Below are 23,243 nucleotides of genomic sequence, written 5' to 3' on the forward strand. Positions count from 1 at the left end.
AGCGCGAAAAATTGTAAGCGAGAAAACGGGAAGCGTGAAAAACGGCAAGCAGAAAAGCAATAAGCGTGAAAAAGGATAAGCGCGAAAACGGTAAGCGGGAGAGCAATAAGCGCAAAAAAGATAAGCGCGAAAAACGGTAAGCGGGAAAGCAATAATCGTGAAAAACGGTAAGCGTGACAAAGGGTAAGCGGGAAAAACGATACGCGTGAATACGGTAAGCGCGAAAAACGGTAAGCAAGAAAACGGTAGGCGCGAAAAACGGTAAGCGGGAAAGCAATAAGCGGGAAAAACAGTAAGCGTGAAAAACGGTAAGCGGGAAAAACGATACGCGTGAAAAGGGTAAGCGCGAAAAACAGGAAGGGGGAAAGCAATAAGCGTGAATAACGCTAAACGAGAAAAAGGAAAAGCGAGAAAACAAAAAGCGCGAAAAACGGTGAATGTTGAATGTGCCATTAAGAATGAATGGGGAACATTTTGTTGTAAATTTACGAATTTTGCAAAAACGGGAAATCTTTTGAACGAAAAAATGGAAGCACCCCTCGTGTGAATTTTTGTAACGCGTGAAAGTTGGAACGGGGTGAATAGGTTGAAGTATGTGGAAAAAAAAAGTGGGAAGAATAAGTTTAATAACTAGAAAATGCAATTTCTAGAGAAATTGCATGTGAAGGCGAAGAAACTGAATAAATTCGTAGGGCATGCTGCATGTTGAAACAAGTTGAACTACTTGAGAAATGTAGAAATAAGGAGTGTAAAACTAAATTTTGGAGAATTTGGCATGAATTTCAAAACTGAAAATTTTGAATTTTTGGTTGGGAAATAGGTAGGCAAAAGATGAACTGTTGAAAGTTGGAACGGGTTGAATTGGTTGAAAAATGTAGAAATTAGAGTTGAAAAACGAAATCTTGGAGAATTTGGCATGAATTTCAAATTTGAACATTTAGAAATTTTTGTAAGTGGGAAGTTATGGAATAGGTAGGCAAAACATGAACAGTTAAATGTTGGAATGGGTTGAATTGGTTGAAAAATGTAGAAATTAGAGGTGAAAAATGAAATTTTGTGAAGTTTTGCGGAAATTTTATACGTGAAAATGAGAAATTTTTGAATTTGGCAATTTTAAAAATGTCAAGAATCTTTCCGATTGTGATTTGAATGTGGTGAATGATGTGAATTTCAAACTGGAACGACGTAAATGTGAGATGTTGAATGTGCCATTAAGAATGAATCAGGAAATATTTGTCGTAAATTAGCGAATTCTGCAAAAATGGAAACTTTTTGGAATGAGAAAAATGTAAGCGCTCATCTCGTGAATATTTGGAATACGTCAAAAGTGGAATGGAGTGAATCGGTTGAATTATGTGGAAGGACTAGCAGGACAGAAAAGTGAGGAGAATAAAATATAACTAGAAAATGCAATTTCTGGAGAAATTGCGTATGAAGGCGAAGACTTTGAATAACTTCTTGGGGAATGCTGCCGAATGATGTTGAAACGAGTTGAATTACTTGAGAAATGTAGAAAATAGAAGGGTTAAATGATATTTTGGAGAATTTGGCATGAATTTCAATTTTTTGGTAAGTGGGAAGTTGTGGAATAGGTAGGGAAATGATGAACAGTTGAAAGTTGGAACAGGTTGAATTGGTTGAAAAATGTGGAAATTAGAATTGAAAAACGAAATTTTTGAGAATTTGGCGTAAATTTCTAAATTGACATTTTTGAACTTTTGTTAGTGGAATGTTGTGGAATAGGTAGGGAAAAGAAAAAGTTGGAACGGGTTGAATCGGTTGAAAATATGTAGAATTTAGAGCAAATGTTGAATGCCTCAAAGAGAATGAATTGGAATTTATAAAAAAAAATTGCACCAAAAATTGTTGAAATTTGGAACAAAACGAAAACTAGGTTCAACTGGTTCACTTTGGAGTTCAAAAGTTGAAATGTGTTGAATTGGACAAAAATTGTTAAAGTTATAAGCAAATGTTAAATTTAGGTCACTTCTGGTCTCATTTAGGGCACTTCTTGTTGAAATAAGGTTATTTCCCGTTTATTTGGGGCACTTCCGGTTTAATGTAGTGCACTTCCGGTTTAGCTGAGGTCACTTCCGGTTTGTTTTTGATCACTTTCGGTTTAATTGGTTCACTTCCTGTTTAATTGGGTCACTTCCGGTTTGATTTGGGGCACTTCTGGTTTGATTTGGGGCACTTCCTGTTGATTTCTTCTTAAATTGGGGCTATTCCGGTTCACTTCTTGGTCATATTGGGTCACTTCCTGTTCATTTTGGGGCCCTTCCTGCTTGTTTTGGGGCACTTCCGGTTCACTTCATGTTCCTTTTGGGGCACTTCTGGGTCAATCCAAAATGGCCGCCACACTGTTGAAGTGGGGGTGAAGGGGTGAATTTGGTAAGCCTAGTGGAAGTTGGGGTGAAGGGGTGAATATGGTAAGCATAAGGTGAACAAAGTGAATAAAGTTGGAATGGGTTGAATCAGTTGAAAAAATTAGAAATTAGAAGAGAAAAACTACATTTTTGAAAATTTGGTGTGAATTTCAAAATTGAAAGTTTGGAATTTTTGGTAAGTGTGGAATAGGTAGGCAAAAGATGAACAGTTTAAAGTTGGAACGAGTTGAATCGGTTGAAAAATTTAGAAATTAGAAGTGAAAAATTAAATTTTGTTTAATTTTGTGAAATTTTGTGCAAATTTTAAACAGGTCGCCTTCACACAATAATAAAGAACAGGAATAACAGGCAAAGGCCTTCACACTAATAATAAAGTGAATGGTGTAGAACACGTGTCAAACTCAAGGTCCGCGGGCCATTTCATGTCATTTTATGTGGCCCGCGAGAGATTAAAAGTTTAGAGTGTCTAAAAATAAATACCCAAAAATAAATTAAGGGCGTGCTCTGACCAAAAACTACATTTCCCACAATGCCTTTCGACAACGCTAGCCGCAGCAGTGTCCATGCCAATGAGTGGAATTTAGATATAAATAATGATCCCAAAATGTCCAGAAAGAGAAAAGTTGATGCAGATGAAAGACTGTTTCAAGAAAGATGGGAAGGCGGATACTTGTTTGTGCTTCAAGGAGAAAGACCGGTATGTCTTTTGTGTTACTCGGTGGTATCGGTTGTCAGAGTTCAATCTGCGTCGACATTTTGACACCAAACACGGAGCTAAGTACGCTAAAGCTAGCCTTCAAGAAAAGCAACAAATTGCCCAAGAATAAAAAGGCAAACTGCGGTCGCAGCAGAGTTTGTTCATGAAATCCACAGCCAAAAACGACGCCGCTGTGAAAGCTAGCTTCATTGTGGCTGAAGAAATCGCCCACGCTTCCAAGTTTTTTTCAGAGGGAGCGTTTTTAAAGCAGTGCATGCTGAAGGTCTGTGAGCAGGTGTGTCCCGACCAGTTACAGACTTTTAAAAATGTCAGTTTATCAAGAAACACCATCGTCAACTGAGTGAAGGAACTAGCAGAAAATCTCACAACACAGCTGGCCGAGGAGACACGCAGCTACACGGCTTTTCCATTAGCTGTTGATGAAAGCACAGATAACACGGACACAGCGCAGATATCAATTTTTAATAGAGGCGTAAAGTCGGACCTCTCTATCACTGAGGAGCTGTTGGATGTGGCTGCAATGCATGGGACCACAACGGGACAGGACATTTTTGATGCGGTGGAGAAGTCCGTAATGTTAGGTTACGGATTCTAGTTATTGATCTGACTCCAAATTGCGATCAACACTTAACACATAAATTGCTATGTCCTAATCCACACACTGGCGCACCTAACAATTTTGCGAGTTCGTTCTGTCAAAGAGAAGACCAGTAGATATATCAGACCAAATTTACCAATTGTTTATTCCTGACAAAGCGCACTAATACAGGCCTGGGTCCCGGGTCCCTCACACTAAAACTCGTGCGTTTTTGTGACCACCAAAAGACGACACATTCTTCCGGGTTGCCCAGTTTTAAAGAAACACAATATGAATATTAAAGCATGCAAAATATTGTGAGATGATTGGTCGATGGCCATCTCCTCCCCGGTCCAGGTGTCGCTGAGGTCAGACGGTTGGGTTTTCCCCTCGAAGCCGTGTCTCATAGACGTGCTGTTGTTCTCGTTCCTCACCGACCTTGAGGTGGTCTCCTCCGGTACTCCCTATCCGGGCCTATTCCACAACACTTCGAAGAAAACAAGTTCATGCAGTTTGCCTGCACATTCCTCGGCCCCCACCGATCCACACGAGCACTCCAATACTAGATATTAATATGATTATAAGTTTAACACAACCTTAAAAATATGTTTGCAAACTCCCGAAAGCACATTTCCCTTTAGTAAGTAAAAATACATTGCAGTGGGAAAACTTGGTAGGATTAACTACAGACGGTGCACCGACAATGTGTGGAGGAAAAGTGGGCTTGGTTGGACTAATGAAGGGGAAAATGCAAAATATGAACTGTCACACGCCTCTGATAACGTATCATTACATTATCCATCAAGAAGCTTTGTGTGGGAAGGTGCTGGGGATGGAGGACATTGTGACCACAGTCATGAAAACAGCGAAAACATGCGGGCGCGTCTTGTGTGTGTATGCAGACAAATTGTTGTCATCAAACCATCAGTTGGATGCAAGGCTGTGTGAAGCCTTTTTTTGCAAAATGCTACATGTGTCATACATGTTCTTTGCAGCTCAGTTTTATGTTATTTTTCTTTAATCACTTGGACAGTTTGATCCTTCATTAATGGAGTAATGTGGGTTTCCATAAGCTGACAAAATTTAAAGATTTATGTTAGAGCAACAAGCAAACATGTTTTCTACGCAACTGTAATTGTCACTTGAATAAGTTATAATAAATAATGAGTTATTTAACATTAAGGAGGAGTTACATTTATTTTACGTTACATTTGATTCCATTTAGTTACGTTTATAAGTTACATCTGGCCCTTTGAGGACAGCCATTATGCTGATGTGGCCCTCGGTGAAAATGAGTTTGACACACCTGCTGTAGAATAAATAAGGTGTGAATGCCATCACCTTCACACAATAAAGTGAATGGTGTAGAACAGGGGTGTCAAACTCATTTTTGCCGCGGGCCACATTGTAATGATAGTTTCTTTCGGAAGGCCATCATGACTGTCAACCTAAATAAATATATGAACTCCTCATATGATATAATAGTGTAAGCTACAAAACAAACTGACAAATAACACATTTTCAAATCAGACTAATAAACTGTTAAAACATTTTAAAAAGATGAGTTCTAAAGGTGAAGACAATTTGATGCACATTTTGTCTTTGAGGGCTATATAAAATGATGTGGCGGGCCACATTTGGCCCCCGGGCCTTGAGTTTGACACGTGGTGTAGAATAACAAAAAAGACTCAATAAATATATATTTATATACATATATACATTATATACATTCCCGAAATGTGGCCATTCAGAACGACTGTAACCAGAGAGGGAAGATGCCATCGCCTTCACACAATACTTTAATAAACCGGGTCACCTAAATCCACAGATGACTTTGCTGGTAATGATTTTTTACATCCACTAGGTGTCAGTTTTGAGCGACAGAATCAACAGATAGGGAACGTATTTGCAATAGAAATTTAACAAACTGGGTCACCTAAATACGCGGATGACTTTGCTGGTAATGATTTTCAACATCCACCAGGTGCTGAGCGACAGAATCAACAGATCGGGAATGTACTGCTATTCACCAAACATGTTGCACATTCAGCAAAGTTTAGTAAAAATGTAGTTACTTTTTTTCTTTTCTTTTTTTTTTTGTAGCTTATGTGGTTATCAAGCCAACGCATGAAAGAAAAATTAAATATGGCCGAATAAGCATTTTGGTGTAGGAATTGTCAATGATAATTTATCATAATTAAAAAAAGAATTTGTTGGAAAAATATGGGGAGAAAAAAATGAAAGCATCTATTTTTGTCTCTTTTACTTGAATTACTCTCAGGCTCCTGTTGATGGTGCACTGCTTGAACCAGCCAGAACTTTGCAGGACTCTTAATAGCATCAAACAGGATGCCAGCCTACAGGTAACATTCAGTTAGACTTTGTTGTAAGAAATAAACCTTGTAGACCTTTTCTTGTTCTCTTAGTTTACAGCTTTTAGTTGGAAAGCTGTTCTTTAGTCGGAAGGTACCTTAAAGAGCATTCAGCCAACCATTGGATCACACGGTTTTAGTGGTTCTCCTCATGGAGCCCAAACGAACCAGTGGCACACACACCTATAGATGCATTGTTGAAACATGCGTCCATGGGGGTCCAACCAAGCCAATCATTCACACACACATAATAACATTTCTGAAATATGGCTACTTGTGGGGCCCTCCTTATGGATCGAAGGTTGTTGTATGTTTTTAGATCATACTTTTGGCTACGAACATTACGGAGGCTGATAATATTACAGCTATAGTTCCACACATCCTCAACAGCTAAACGGCTAAAGTGTCATGCTGGATGATGCTCCACTACATCCATAAAGATGCTGTTATAGGACCTGATGAGACATCCAGTACTGACTAGAACACTTTAGTTAGAAGGGCTTGTTTAGTTTTGGGGACTAACTTCACATGATTTAACTATACAGGTCTTGAGTCTGTCATTTGTGGTGTCTGTATGATGTTGAATATGGCTACTTGTGGGGCCCTCCGTATGGATCGAAGGTTGTCTTATGTTTTTAGATCATACTTTTAGTTATGGACATTATGGAGGCTGATTATATTACAGCTATAGTTCAATTTGTCTTTGTTGTAAATTTTGGAGCCTTTTCCTTGTTTTCTCTGTAAAATTTCGTGTGCATTGAATGTGTCCTTGTATGAACCTACTGCATTGCTATAAGGTTTTGGCATATTTCAGAGGATGTGTTAGAACTGGTCATTTACCAGTTAAGATGTTGGACAGAAATTTCAATTATTTTGAGCAACGAAATTCCAGTCTTTATATTTATACAGCATATAAGAGTAGTTTGCATAAACTAGCAAAACATTTCTTTTAATTCCCTCCATATAGCTATCAATTATCAAAGGAGTTTCCCTAGTGGACTACTCAGACAGTGATGATACTGACAATGATTCCCAAAAGGACTGCTCTGTACCTCTGCAAAAGGATTTAAAAGGAAAATCAATAATGGTAAAAGAATACAATTGTCTTTGACATATATTCTAAAATGTCATAGGAAATTATATATTTTTAAAATAATAACTGTGTCTCTGCAAGTACAATCACAGGAATTGAATAATTAAAGCTTAATGTAATTTTTTAACAGATAAATAAAGTTCCAAGTTTTTCTGATGCTATCTACAATTCCAGTAATGACTGTGTGGAATACTCTTCAACCTCACTGTCAATGGATTCACAAAGGCCTATAAGAGGAACTTCCTTCTCTGTAAGCCTCATGAATCACTGTCATTTAAAAGAGTAATGCCAGAGTATACTTTTGATTCGATTGCTTTTAATGAAGGGCTAGTGTTCATGTTTTACTAATTCATTTAACACTCTTTCAGTTGACACATTTTTTTTGTCAATTGGCATAAATTTTTACATATACGTATATATTTTTATTGATATTCTCCTTAACATTGCATTTTACTGTATCTGTTTGGATCTAAATTTGACCAAGCACTCATACAGAATTTTTAGAATATTGCTTAAAAGTTCAATATTTCTTACCAGTTATTTGTCACAAGTGAAACAATTGTTGTTAATTTTGTTTTGTTTTTATTGCACATTGAGTAGATTTTTCAAGCTTTTATATCTTGTAATTTAGACAATTATGGCTCACAGGTAAAGAAATCCCTAAATGTAGTGTCCTAGAAAATCATATTAGGCCAGTCACAAAAGGTTGTTTTAAGCACTAATGTCAGGCTTTTCAACAGTATGTCCATTTCTATCACTCTGTGTAATGATTCTATATAAGATATGAGTTTCACTTTCTGAGAAGACTGACAAAAACATTTCACTTTTATGCAATTTTCTTGTTTTTTTTAGATGTACCTATAGTGTTAGCATCTTTGTTTTCAAGCTAGACTTTAAATTAAGGCCTGATGTTCTTTTCTTTTATTAATTTCTGAAGAAATGCTAACTTGGATCTTCTCTCCTTTCTCTAAATGATTTAGAGAAGCTTGGCAGGGTTAGATGAGACAAGTGAAGATAGTGAAGACGAATATATTCCAGAAACCTGTGGAGAAAGCTCAGACAGTGAAGCCAGCATGGAATTGTCTATGGAATAAGGTCCAAAAACAGTGTCATTCAGTCGAAACAGAAGCACGTTTCGGAGGCAAGGCAAGGGTGAGTCCAGTCAGAGTACAAGCTTTGAAAGTCATGATTCCAGATCCACTACATGTATAGATAAAAGGGCACCCCTGGAGGAAGCATCTGTTTATGTTGTTCCTGTTTTGAAGAAGGAAGCTGGATCCAGAAGATATAACAAGAAGCACCACTGTGTGTATTGTGGTTTACTTGTTCAAAAAATGTCAAGACATCTGCTGCGCAAACACATGGATAAAGTTGAGGTTGCAAAAGCTTATAGTTTTCCAAAAAAATCTAAATAAAGATGACAGCATTTGGATTATATACGAAATAAGGGAAACTTTGAGCACAACAATGAAGCTTTGGAAAGTAACCAAGGCAAGCTCATTGCATGGAAACAACCTAAAGGAAAATGTGTTTTTGGGAGTTTGCAAACATATTTTTTAAGGTTGTGTTAAACTTATAATCATATTAATATCTAGTATTGAAGTGCTCGTGTGGATTGGTGGGGGCCGAGGAATGTGCAGGCAAACTGCATGAACTTGTTTTCTTGGAAGTGTTGTGTATAGGCCCAGACAGGGAGTACCGGACGAGATAATCTCAAAGTCGGTGAGAAACGAGAACAACAGCACATCTATGGGACTGGGCATCGAGGGGAAAACCCAACCGCCTGACCTCAGCGACACCTGGACGGGGAGGAGATGGCCATCCACCAATCATCTCACAATATTTTGCATGCTTTAATATTCATATTGTGTTTCTTTAAAACTGGGCAACCCGGAAGAATGTGTCGTCTTTTGGTGGTCACAAAAACGCACGAGTTTTAGTGTGAGGGACCCGGGACCCAGGCCTGTATTAGTGCGCTTTGTCAGGAATAAATAATTGGTAAATTTGGTCTAATTGATCTACTGGTCTTCTCTTTGACAGAACGAACTCGCAAAATTGTTAGGTGCGCCAGTGTGTGGATTAGGACATAGCAATTTATGAGTTAAGTGTTGATCACAATTTGGAGTCAGATCAATAACTAGAATCCGTAACCTAACAAACCAAAGAAGAAAACAGAAGTAGAAACATTCAAACATTGTTTGTTCTGCTTTGGGCTGTTAAAAAAAAAAGACCATGTAGCGACATTTCCAGACCTGCAAATTCAAGCCTCAAGATCAGTCCTCCAAAAAGGGGAAAACAAGAGTTCAAGCATTGTGTGCATTTGCTGAACCAGTTCCACCAGAGTTTAGTGAATCGTACTGGAAGTTTCTAAGTGAGATGCATCAAGATGAGATTACAGTTGCATGTAAGAGTGATCATTACATACTGGAGTTTGAATACAGATTGTTCTACAAGAATGAGAAGGTAGTCAGCCAGCTCCCGTACATCCGTCAAAAGCTAAGAGAGCTTGACAGACTGCTACTTGGAGCAAGAAATGCTGCTCCTGTGAAGAGTCTTAAAGATCTCATAAAGCCTGAAAAGTATGTTGAACTTGTCGATGCTGCAAAACGTCTAGCTGGGTTCAATGAAGAAAGTGGCAAATTTCAACGACCATCTCTTGCTAGAAAAATTGGTCATAACATGCATTCTTTAGCTATGTTTATTAAGACCGAAGGACTGAAGATGAAGGGTAAGGAAACTGTCCAAAATGCAGAGGAGTTAGCGCAACTAGTATATCAAGAAAGTTGGAAATATGACATTGCAAGCCAAGCTTTAACTCAGATTGAACAGAAAAAGTGGAATGCACCTCTACTATTACTTTTCACACAGGATGTCCAGATTCTTCACAACCATTTGTCAGTGAAACAGGAGGAATGTTTTCATGCCTTGAAAGAAGAGGCCTCACAGTCCAGCTGGAAGGATCTTGGCAATGTAACTCTGGCACAAGTAAACCTTTTCAACCGCCGGCGAGCAGGAGAGGTTTCCAGGATGCATTTGTCAGTTTACTTATCAAAGGACACATCAGATACACATGAGGATGTTAACCTGGCCCTCACAGAAGCTTTGCAAGTATTTTGTCCGGATAACTATAGTGGGAAAGAGAGGAAGAAACGTTCCTGTTCTACTGAGTCTGTCGATGAAGGAATCCCTCGATGCTCTTACTGAAAAGCGGGAAGAATGTGGAGTCCTGAAAGAAAATCAATACCTGTTTGCATTGCCGAATTCTGTTCATTACCTCAGGGGTTCGGATTGTATAAGGCAGTTTGTGAGTGAATGCAGTGGCCTCAAAAACCCTACGGCACTCACCTCAAAAAGCTCAGGAAGCACATTGCTACAATGTGAACTGTTTTGAACCTCAAGACCACAGAACTTGACCAGTTGGCAGATTTTCTTGGGCATAACATTGCAGTTCACAGAAAGTACAATCGCCTTCCAGCGGGTATCACGCAGTTAGCAAAAATCAGCAAAGTTCTCCTTGCACTGGAACAAGGACGTCGAGGAGAGTATAAAGGGAAGAGTCTGGATGAAATCCACCTTGATGTCAACGGTATTAACATTTAACACTTTAATTCAAGGAAAATTGAAGCTACTAATCTTCGTATTTAAGAATAGATTTATGAAATTGTGACATTTATGTAGGAGAGTATGTTTTATTAAGGATGAACAAACAGTATATTAGTTGAAAATAGTATTGTTTAGGCTTTACATAAAAATGTTTGCTTTAAATGATTTGGTTTGAGGCAAAAAAAATGCTTTTTCAGTACTTTTTATGGTTTCGTACGTTTTGTGGAATTGGTTCTTGAGTGTTTTATTTGTTCTATTAAACAAATCTCTTCAAATTTATCTCATTACCATTTTAGAGACAGTTGACACGGATGGGACTTCGGAAGAGAAAGGTATGAATTTATTTATTTTTCTCAATGGGAATTATCTCAGTAGTTTTAAACACACTAGATGACTACATGTTAATGTTGTTTTAATTAAAATCTCAGTAATTGAAAATGTCCAAGATAGGAGTGATGTGGAAAAGTTTCAAGCCATAATTTTATTTAAGCTTCATCATTTATTTATTTTTTATTTTTTTTACAAAGATTAAGTTTTGTATCTACATTCAAAACTTTCAGATAAATTCAAATGTATTGATAGAATGTATTGAAAAAGTTCAATATTTTTGGTTATGGAACCGTTAACTAGCTGCTGCTATTAATTAGTTATTGGGAAATTTGGCACTTGTTTGTTGTTCTCTGTTGTATACATTTTACACTTTGAGGCTGTCAGAGGGTTTATCCTTTTATTTTTGTCGCAAGCACTGAAAACCTTTAGTCCTTGCCTACCTGCTGAATAGGCTTCACTCCAATCTGTAGTAAATAAATGATACTTCAGCTGTTCATTTTTAAATTAACCAATCATTTTTAAGTTTTGGCCCGAATACTGGTGTATAGTTGTATTGTAAAAGGAATTACTTTTTTACCAGTTAAGGTTGAAAACCTTAACCCCCTTAATTACTTCTTTGTAAGCCCCATATTAAGAAGATCATATCAAAATCAGCATTAAATAGAATTACCTGTTTACTTTGAGTTAACAAAATAGTGGCCTGCTGTGAAAAAAAATCTTAATTTATGGCCTCTTACTATTAAAATTTGGTCAGTCACAATAAGTCAGTAATTAAATAATTGAGTAAGGAACAGTTTAAAGTCCACAAATATGTAGCCTACTAATTGACAGCTAAGGGTTAGTTTGTGTTCCATAAAATAAAATGTTACTGAAAACATTTATAGGAAACACAATTTCTCAGTAATACTGCCAGCGAACATTTTTTTTTTTATTATATCATAATGTCTTATTCAGCTGTATAACAAGTGGCTCATTCACACAAGTTTATTTGCCATGTACAATATGACGAGCACTTATATCCCTGGTAAACCAATATTACTTCTGATTTCTTGTCAATTAAGATGACCTAAAATATGGATCCAAGCAATAGTTAATTTTACAATTTTGTTTTCTTTTTATCAAAATTTTAGTTTTGACTTTTGAAAACAATTCTTCTTTCATGTACATAGATGACATGCCTGAGGGGGCAGAGGATGGCATCATATTATCCCCACAAGAAGGTAAAATGTTCACACAATAAAGAAATCAGTTAAACAAAAAAAGCCACTTTTCTTTGTGTTACACATTTTACAACCTGACTTCTATATACATGAAATGTTAAGGTATTGTCACTGTAGATCACTGAAAGTTTAAACCGCTTTTTCTGTTCCTAAAATCAATATTTCAGAAGATTAAATGCCAGAAGCTTCTGAGGAGACACCTTGTACTCCCACATCCAGTCGTTCAACTCAGAAAAAAATGGCCAAAAAGAAAGGTGAGTTTGTAAAACTGCAGTTTAAGGTCAGTACTCGTTTTCAATATATATATATATTTTTTAAATTCCACCACTTTTAAATATTACAAGTCCATTACATTCATATCTGCTCCTGTCTAGTATTTACCAAAATCCAAATTTGGTTCCAACAAGATTGGTTCTACAGGACATTATTGTAATAAATAACTCCTTATGAGCACAAGTGTAGATAGTTTTTTTTTCTCTTTAGTTTGCTGTTAGAAACTGTACCCTTGATCAGTGTGTTTGTTGTCCTAATAAGATAAGTTTAACATGTTTTTTTCTGCACTTAAAAATCATAATTTCAGATGGTGCCAGAAGTCATAGAAGTGACCTCTTGTACCTCCACATCTCGTGGCCCAAGTAATGAAAAGTCTGCCAAAAAGAGAGGTGAGTTTGGAGTAATCCTTTTCAATATATAACTTTATCACGGTTGCTTTTAAATTGTCCAATTGTTACTACTGTATCAGTATCTAATTATCCTCACATATGCTGCTTACTAAGATTTAGATGACCCAAGCAAGATATATTAAACACCACTTGACTTTTTTTCTTAGACATGTAAGGTCTAAACTTTTGAATTTTGTGATAAAATGAAAATTAACCCATCCTTTCTCATGTAAATTACAGGTCATTGCTAACCTTGATTATAGTATGTGAGATGTTTGTTTACATCTATTTTTAAATAGGGGTAATGTACATGACACATCTTCCTCAAAAGAGAGAAAAAAAATGCACTAGATTAACCTATTAGTGAATATGCAAATTCACACATTGACACACCAAGGCAGATACCATTCTTATACAGCTTGCATTTGTTTGTTTCTTTACACACTATATATTTCCAAATTTATTTATATCATCTTTGTTTGTCTATGTGTAGCACGTTATCAAAGCAAATTCCCCATACATGTAAAACACTGTCTGAAAAAGTTTTTTTCTGATTTTTATTTTTTATTTTTCCTAATTTTGCAACAACTTGTATCTGTTCTTAATGGTTTTGTCAGAGAAATGGTGCATCCCAATGTGCTGCCATGGCGGAGTTTGACTGCCTGTGCAACCTCTGCAGGGGCCAGGAATTGCTTCACCTACCAGCAGTGACACTCTGGTCAAATGCAAAACTGCTTAAAAGTAGTCAGAAAATGAGAGACCTCTGTCCCCCAACTCCAAAACTGGGGCCATTCTAATATTGCCCTTTTGTGCATCTATTTTTAATTTTGTTAATATAAAAACAGCTGACACTGAAGACCACCTCGCAACTTAAATGACCGGATTAATATCCCAGATAATAACTGATTTACTTATGTCTATTGTAGGCTCATCACCGTTGACAAAGATAGGAGACTTTTTAAAATATCTCATTTAAATTATTTTGTCGGACTATTGTACATAAAGTGAATGTATTCTTTATGCAGTCTTGTTCTAATTAAGTTGTAAACTAAAAAGTGCTCTTCTTATGCCCTTAGGTACAGAAAAAGTTGTGAAAAGAAGCTGGACCCCAGAGGAATGTGCTGCAGTAAATAAACATTTAAGGAAGTACTATATATTGACAAATGGTCTGTTTGACTGCGAGAGATGCATTGCTGCAGAACCATAAGCACTGAGTAACAGAGACTGGAAAGCTGTTAAGTACTTTGTCAAAAATAGAATAACCACCATGAGGAGAAAATATGAGTGAAAGAGCTTCCCTTAACAGAGGTAGAAACACCAGGAATGATACGGCCGCTGCTATCATTAGCTTGGTTGTTTAATTCTGCTGTCATGTTTAGCAATTGTGATGGGATCTGTGTAGGACTCTGTCGACCTTCATTCAGACTTTGATTGTTCAGTTCATTTATGACCACTTGTGAATGGGTAAGAATAGCAGGACTGACGGGGCTTTTTCCCTCCAACAAAACATTGTGATCGAAAATCTAAATACGCAGCCTCTGGTTGACCCGTTGACCTTAAGCCTGTCGATTCAACGCCGCCTGTTATTGATGACATTCCACCGTTATAATTGATCACGAAATAGATGTTATTGATGACAGCACACCAGCATTCCAACACATGCCCCACTAATCTAACAGCGGTTCTGTAATAACTGATCAGCGCGGCGGTTCTGTTGTAGGCAATAGGCCGCATTTCAATAATGTCGACGTAAGGCGGCAGTTAAATATACCATCCCAAGCGAACATCAATGATTTTGCAACCTTTTACCTCCAGATTGAAGATAAAATAGATGATGTTTTGCCAGAGGTGGTTCGGCGAGCACAACCAGGTGATGTGATTCAAGCTGAGTTAGTGAGTGGTAATGATAGAGCTCACATCTACCAGCAAACAAGTGACATAAACTCTATCAGAGATAGTGTATCAGACATGCTTGAGCGTCTAGCCCAGTGGTTCCCAAACTTTTTCAGGCTAGCGACCCCCCCCCAAAATTGCTGCAATTTGTAAAGAGAAAGGTTAAACACAAATGTGTATTTGTGAACCAATTTATTTTTTAGCAGTTTTAACTGTTTCAGCAACATAGAATGGTAAATAAACACAAATGTGTATTTGTGAACCAATTTATTTTTTAGCAGTTTTAACTGTTTCAGCAACATAGAATGGTAAATAAACACAAATGTGTATTTGTGAACCAATTTATTTTTTAGCAGTTTTAACTGTTTCAGCAACATAGAATGGTAAATAAACACAAATGTGTATTTGTGAACCAATTTATTTTTTTAGCAGTTTTAACTGTTTCAGCAACATAGAATGGTAAATAAACACAAATGTGTATTTGTGAACCAATTTATTTTTTAGCTGTTTTAACTGTTTCAGCAACATAGAATGGTAAATAAACACAAATGTGTATTTGTGAACCAATTTTTTTTTAGCTGTTTTAACTGTTTCAGCAACATAGAATGGTAAATAAACACATATGTGTATTTGTGAACCAATTTTTTTTAGCTGTTTTAACTGTTTCAGCAACATAGAATGGTAAATAAACACAAATGTGTATTTGTGAACCAATTTTTTTTTTAGCTGTTTTAACTGTTTCAGCAACATAGAATGGTAAATAAACATTCCACCAGTACCCTTCATTGTCTCACACTTAATGGGATGGATGTGCTTGGTGCAGGGACATAAGCTTCTCAACATCAGGCTGGAACTCGCTAAGAAAAAGTCGTAGATCCCCGCGGTCAGTAATTTTCAGTCGGTTTCTTTGCTTGGAAAGAAGCAAGGTGACTGCACTGAAGCCCCGTTCCACTAAATATGATGTTGGGAAGGCAATAAAGTACATCTTGACCTTGTTCCACAGCACTTGATAGCAGTCAGAGATTTTTTTTTTGTAACCAAAAATCTTGATATGACTTTTTGAACTTTGGCCTTAGCTCAATGTCATTTTGAATTGAAATCAGTTCTTCCTCTGCCACTCCAGTTTCTTCACCGTCGACATTTAGGAATGGACTGATCACCCAGTCTGGTATTTCAAGCAATAAAATGTCCTCAAATCTCTCAGACATGTCTCTGTGCAGTTCATCCAGGTGTGTACAATACACTTGAAGGTCATCGTCTGGTATGCCTTTTTCCTTATCCAATTCAGAGAGGCTTGGGAACTGGTAGAGTGCATGGCGAGCTATGTTTCGTTTGAATAACTGTAACTTGGCCAGGAAGGTGGAGATAGCTGATTTGACTTTGATTAGGTTAGCACCATGTCCTTGCAGCTGCAAATTAACTTCATTGAACTTTGTGAATATATCTGCCAAATAAGCAATGTCATGCTTCATGTTTCTTAGTTCATCACACAGAACAGAATTGGAGTCTTGGAAGAATTCAACAACTGTATCAAACAGTGAAAAGAAACGTCTCAGGCAGTTTCCCTTAGACAGCCATCTAACTTCTGTGTGCAACACTAAACGTTCAAACTCTTCATCATTATCAGTGCACAGCTGTCGAAACAGTCGGGAATTGAGGGCATGTGCCTTGATTTTATTTATTGCTGTGATAACAGTACTCATTGATTTGTGTAGTCTACCACTCAGGTGTTTTGCGACCAGATGCTGCCTGTGGATTACACAGTGCACTGTAAGTACTCCAGGTACAGCTTTTTTCAAGAAACTAATGAAGCCACGATGACGACCTACCATTGATGGTGCCCCATCTGTTGCACAAGCAAGAATGTTAGAAAGTGGGATGTCTTTCTCTTTAAAAAAATCATCAACGACACGAAATACTGACTCCCCTTTTGTGTCTGTTTCAAGCTGTCTTGCAAATAACAGCTCTTGAACCAAGCTTTCATCTTTGACGAAACGAACATAAGCAAGAAGCAAAGATTCATTGCCTGGCAGAGTGGACTCATCTAACTGTAAACTAAATTCTGTTGTCCTAAGCATGTCACACAATGTTTCTTCAATATTTTCAGCCATTTCATCTATTCTTCTCTGAACAGAGTTATCACTGAGAGGAATAGCTTTTATAATTTGGTCAGGTGACTTGTGTACAACAGTGTGTAGAACCTCTCTTACTGCTGGTAGAATAAGCTCTTCTCCAATTGTATGAGGCTTACCAGATCTAGCAATCAGCAAAGAGATGTTGTATGACGCTCGCAAACCGTCAGTAGATTGTTGTAAAGTGCTGGCAAATATATTTCCGATGGTTTTCCGTTTCCGAACGTTGTCTCGGAGTGACTGAAAATATTCCAAGTTTTTGTCTGCTTTATCAGAGTGCATTTTCTTCAAATGTTCCAAAAGCCTCGAAGGTTTCATAGCTTCATTTGAAAACACTCTATCACACAGTAGACACATTGGTTGCTGTTGGTTGTGTGGTGCTGCGACAAATCCATATTTAAGATATTCCACACTATATTGCCGACACTTCTTTTTGGTTTGCTGTACCAAGGCCATACTTTATTCTGGAACAAAAAAGAAAAACCATGTAAAATACAGCATTTTATCGCATTTCATAAATAGGCCTACTTAAAGACAAAAAAGACAACATTGAAGGTATGAAAAGCAAGTTTACCCTCTCGCGTATTCATTTTCTTCCATTTACTCACAGAAAATGGTGGCGGACGTGATCTAAGGCACGCCACCCTCGCCACCCACACAATGACACACGCGCGAACATGCATATATGCACACGCACATGCACACACAGGTAAAAGTCATTCGTAACAATATATATCAGTGAATGCACCACCCTAACCAGCTCAACACAACACAACACGGCGCGTTCTGGCGAGTGCCCAATTTCATGTTGACTTGAACTCAAGATGATGTTGACCGCCAGAATGCGAGTCCCCAATTTCATGTTGACTTCAACTCAAGATGATGTTGACCGCCAGAATGCGGTTTTTATTATAAGATAAAATTCTGAACATTACAAGCTTGAAATTACAAACCTGAGTTTTTGCTTTTGTAGTCTACGCTGTCTATGTAGTGACTAGCTAGACTTCGGACTGCCGCCCGCCTACCGCCCCCTTCAACTTCTGACTTCGACTTCGGACTGCCGCCCCCCTACCGCCCCTTTCGTCCTCACCGCCCCCCCAGATCTTTCCCCGGGGGGGCGGTACCGCCCACTTTGGGAACCACTGGTCTAGCCCAATCAAATGCAGAGCTTCCGGCTGATGAGAGCTTAGAGCTTATCGTACAAATAGTCACTCCATTGCGCGGTGGAATGCGTCGCATGTTGGTGAACAGTACCAACAGAGAAATTTTGAGGTTGAAAAAACGACACTTACATATACCTCGTAATAAAGACAACAATCTATGCTTTGCTCTCTCACTAACCTATCTGCTAAATGACACACTAACAACAAAACAGGCCAGAAGACAGGCACGCCTTTTACATTTTATTTTACACCTGTGAGTCTGGGGGATGTCCATAAATTTGATGAAGACCTCAAACGGAAAATAACTGTAATGCACCGAAAAGAGGACTGTCGCCCCATGACTTTTTTCGACACACATTATCCCAAAACAGACAACGACACTTACACCTCGAGGGTCATTACTACGGCGTGAAAGCTATAGAGGCATTCGTTGGTCACGCGTTCTTTTGCAGACTTTGTTACAAAGGGCATGAGAATTGGCAACAGCACCAGTGTGAAGGACACTGTAGCGTTTGTCTCGATCCATGTTGTAAGCAACGGCGGATTAAACGTGTTATCTGCCCCGATTGTAACAAAACTTGCCGTAATGAGGAATGCTTTGCCAAATATAAAGAGTTTCGAGCGATGAATCGTGTGAGCAACTGCGCTTCATACAAAAAATGTTTGCAGTGTGGTCTCCAGTATTATGTGAAAGCTGATGGTGGATGTTAGGGTTTTCAGGTTAGTTTGATCCTGTGATTATGTTGGAATGTAACCTGTAATAATTAAACTCGCTTGTCCTGTCTTAACAAAAGTAGTAGAACAAAGTGCTAAGATCTTTTGAACTGATTGACTAGCTGCAGAGGAAGCAATCAAAGTGTTTTGTTTACACAACATCGTGAAGGACCCCCTGATGTGCTTTGATCAGCCAGGGGCTTCGGCCATTTGTCTACTCTGACCCCCACTCTCAACCCCCACTCTGTTTCTCTTAAAAAATATCCCCTCGCAGGAACGAGGGTTCAGACTTCATTCCTTGAACGAGTGAACTCTCCACCTGCAGGTGTCCAAAAGGACTTACTTGTCTCCCATGTGGTTCTTGCAAAATAAGTTGGAGTGAGCAAATCTCTAACAGTACCGGTGCTAAACATCCCTGCCCTGTTAAAAAATGCGCAGTATGTGATGAGATCTTAAATCAGGAGAATGCCTTGCTGAAGCCCCACAAGAGAGAGTTAGAATGCAGCAGGCTTTGATGTCTATTCATATGCAAATGAGTTAGGGGGGTCATAAAATTTTATGATCTATTGATGTTAAGATTTATGACGTATTTTATTGGGGGTCATAAATTCTTTAGCGGGTTGGTGGCATCAAGATGGCGCCAGTCGTGACGGCGCCATCTTTGACTGTCGCCATTTTGGTTTGCTGGCGCCATTTTTAAGATGTGGATATGTATGGGCATGTATTTTTATGAATCAAGACAGGTGGAGCACCTGTGCTAGCTTTGCTAACAGCCCTCTGAGCTACCTTTGCATCCGGCCCGTACGTGTGAGATTGAAGGGGACCCTTTTTGTTGAGAAGGCGAAGGGGAGGGGGTGTTTGTGATAGGGTGGGGGGTTTGTGATAGGTGTCAAAGTTGGCTGGAAGAGAGTCGCATATAATTTGAGAATCAATAGCTCAGCCAAAGTTATCTGAAAGCGAGAGACGCATGTAATTTGGTAAACATTGGTTTAGAGGATCAAAGGGCTTTTGTTGAGAAAATCACACTGTTACAAGTCACAAGTTATCTCTAATGTAATTTGACAAACAATAGCGGAGTCGGTATTACTGGGGCCAAGGATATGAGAAAGACCTCTTTGATGCGTCATCAACATACGACCAAAGTTATCCGATTTACCGCGACACGTGAGCTCATAGGCGTGGTCTTATCCCCGCCGAATTTAAAAGTTTGGTGTGGACGAGCATCATTTTGGAGAAGACAAGACAAGGCAAGCCATCACTCTGACGAACAGAATCGAAGCGTGTCAAAAAGTTGTTTTCGAGAATGGTTAAAGGTAAGTCATTTTACTACATTTCTCACAATAATGACAATAATAATAACAAATAATAATAATAATAAATAATAATAATAAGTTATTTTTATAAAACAAGATGTATTGTTTATATAATATTTGCAGACAACATCGTTTTTGCCGATGTCCACGCATCTTTTGACGACGATTTTAGCGACGTTTACCTAACACAATCAGACTACGGTGAGTCAATAGCGCATCTAAGATAGTTCTTATAGAGGGTATTAGTTACTGATTTTATTTTTTATGTTTGTATCAGATCTCGTGGCCGCGGCCACTAGAAAAAGCGTTCGGCCGACACAAGCTGCTTTCGACCGCCATATTGGAGCAGTGGAAACGACAGAGTCAGAGCGACCAGCTGTATCAGAGTCACGTGTTACTGTTGAAACCAATCCGATTGCACCCCACACCAACCGACAGGAGGCAGCGACGGATTCTGAACTACTTGAGGCTCTATCTACTTACGAAGCTTTAAACCATCAAGAGTCGACAAACAAAGTTGGAGGTATTCCTTATATTTTTTCTCTCTTTATGTGCTATCATACTTGCTATTTTCGGTATTATAAAGGATTAACTTACAGGTGAACATCGTGACACCGAGCCACAGAGAGAGAGGAAGAGGAGGAAGAGGAGGGGGCACCCCTTCTACAACACCCACCACTCAAACAGCAGGGGGCCTCTCAGGTGTCGGGGTAACTGTATCTACAAAAGACGGTTACAAGAGTGCTTTAAGATTATACGTGCTCTTACAGATTTAGCCGAATCAAAATAGGTTTGTGTTGTTTCTGCTGTGTTTTGTAAAAGAAAATATAATGGATCATTCAAACCTTACGTCGACGGAGTCGGATTTCTTAGCAAACATTTCTGAAATAGATTTGCCATCATTTAACGGGGCAAGCCAAAGAAGTGACACACCAGAGCTAGATTTATCAAACGTTAACAATACGTCTACGAGTCGAGTAACAGATTTGCTCAACAATGTGACCGTTGCTTTGTCAGAGGGGGAGAGACCAGACAGTCCTGCTATTCTCACTCATTTACAGACTGTCATAGATGAATTGAACAACCGAAGCCCGAATGAAGGTGGACAGAGTCCTACACAAATCCCGTCACAATTGCTAAACATGATAGCAGAATTAAACAACCATGCTAATGACAGCGACGGGCGTATCAGTCCTGACATTCCTGTCCAGTTGCTAAACATCATCCAAAATCTAAATACACAGCCTCTGGTTGACCCGTTGACCACTAACTCTCGCGATTCATCACCACCGGCTGCTATTGACGCCGTTCGGCCGATATTTCAGCCTAACAACTGTGCTGTTATAACTGATCATGAAATAGACGTTATTGATGACAACACATCACCGTTTCAACACACGCCCCAACAATCTAACAACGGTTCTGTATTAGCTGACCAACGCGGCGGTTCGGTTGTAATCAACAGGCCGCATTTCAACAATGTAGAGGTGAGACGACGGCTAAATATACCATCGCAACAGAACATTAATGATTTTGCAACCTTCTACCTCCAGATTGAAGACAGAATAGATGATGTCTTGCAAGAGGTAGCTAGCAGGGCGCAAACAGGTGATGTAATTCAGATAGAGCTCGCGGCTGGTAACGATAGAGCTCACATCTGCCCGCAAACTAGTGATATAAACTCTATCAGAGATAATGTATCAAACCTGCTTGAACGTTTAGCCCAATCAAATACAGAGCTTCTGGCTGATGAGAGCTTAGAGCTCATTGTACAAATAGTCACTCCATTGCGTGGTGGTGGTGGAATGCGTCGAAGGCTGCTGAACACTACCAACAGAGAGATTTTGAGGTTGAAAAAACGACACCTACACATACCTCGTAATAAAGACAATAATTTGTGTTTCGCTCTCTCGCTAACCTATCTGCTAAATGACACACTGACAACAAAACAAGCCACGAGACACGCACGGCTCTTACAGGAGAGTGTAGGATTGGATTGTCAAACACCTGTGAGTCTGGGCGATGTCTATAAATTTGAGAAAGTCCTCAAACGGAAAATAACTGTAATGTATCGAAAAGAGGACTGCCGCCCCATGACCTTTTTCGACACGCGTTACCCCAAAACAGATAACGACACTCTATTTGTCTTAAACCTCGAGGGCCACTATTACGGCGTGAAAGCTATTGAGGCATTTGTGGGCCACGCATTCTTCTGCAGGTATTGTTACAAAGGGCATGACAATTGGCAACAGCACCATTGTGCAGGACACTGTGGCGTTTGTCTTGATCCATGCTGTAAACAGCGACGGTTTAAACCTATCATCTGCCCCGACTGTAACAAAAAGAGTCCCGATCAATGAATCGTGCGAGCAACTGCGCTTCATACAAAAAATGCTTGGAATGTGGTCTCCGGTATTATGTGAAAGCTGATGGTACCGGTGCTAAACATCGCTGCCCCGTTAAAAAATGCGCAGTGTGTGATGAGATCATAAATCAAGATGACGCCTTATTGAACCCCCACATGTGCTACATTCAGCCCATCAAACCTCAACCACCGTGCAAAAATGTAGTCTACTACGATTTCGAAACTTATGTAGACACAAACGGTTTACACAAACCTTTTCTCATCTGCTGCAGATCGAATAGACTGACGAAGCATTGGTATGGCACAGATTGTGTTGATGAATTTCTCAGATTTTTCCGAATGCCACGGTTTAAACAAACTACGTTTGTTGCACATAATGCGAGAGGTTTTGATTCATACATACTGATAAGGAGAATGCTCGAATTAGGTCTCAAACTCGACATTCTGATGCAAGGGAGTAAAGTTCTATCATTTGTCGATTTAGACACAAAATCACGATTCATAGACTCTCTCTCATTCTTGACGATGCCTCTAAGCTAGCAATGTGTTTGATTTTGCTAAACAGGCAATAGCCTACTGCGAGAATGATGTTAATGCAAGGGTGTGAAAAATTCAGGAGTGAGTTTTTTGAGGCCACCGGAACAGATCCGTTCAATGCAGTAACAATTGCGTCGGCGTGCATGAAAGTTTTCAGAGCTAAT

General features: G+C 38.8%; 1 protein-coding gene and 1 long non-coding RNA gene across 2 annotated transcripts in view; both read left to right on the forward strand.

The window, feature by feature from the left end:
* LOC148401245 (uncharacterized) overlaps positions 1 to 15,980 on the forward strand; it is a 178,280-nt gene extending 162,300 nt beyond the window's left edge. Inside the window, exons 2-7 of the mRNA XM_088368438.1 lie at positions 8,818 to 10,733; positions 11,047 to 11,082; positions 12,250 to 12,300; positions 12,468 to 12,554; positions 12,881 to 12,962; positions 14,039 to 15,980. Of these exons, the coding sequence (XP_088224564.1) occupies positions 10,710 to 10,733; positions 11,047 to 11,082; positions 12,250 to 12,300; positions 12,468 to 12,554; positions 12,881 to 12,962; positions 14,039 to 14,169 (411 nt within the window). The 5' untranslated portion in view covers positions 8,818 to 10,709 and the 3' untranslated portion in view covers positions 14,170 to 15,980. The remainder of the gene's footprint in view (positions 1 to 8,817; positions 10,734 to 11,046; positions 11,083 to 12,249; positions 12,301 to 12,467; positions 12,555 to 12,880; positions 12,963 to 14,038) is intronic.
* Positions 15,981 to 19,758: 3,778 nt separating this feature from the next.
* LOC148401248 (uncharacterized) lies at positions 19,759 to 21,365 on the forward strand. Its single transcript, XR_015857107.1, has 4 exons — positions 19,759 to 20,177; positions 20,301 to 20,378; positions 20,455 to 20,700; positions 20,777 to 21,365. It is a non-coding gene; the product is annotated as an uncharacterized LOC148401248 (long non-coding RNA).
* The last annotated feature ends 1,878 nt before the right edge of the window (positions 21,366 to 23,243 follow it).

Source organism: Syngnathus floridae, chromosome 2 (genome assembly GCF_059516105.1).
Source record: "Syngnathus floridae isolate MCC-2025c chromosome 2, RoL_Sflo_1.0, whole genome shotgun sequence".
NCBI classification, from domain to species: domain Eukaryota; kingdom Metazoa; phylum Chordata; class Actinopteri; order Syngnathiformes; family Syngnathidae; genus Syngnathus; species Syngnathus floridae.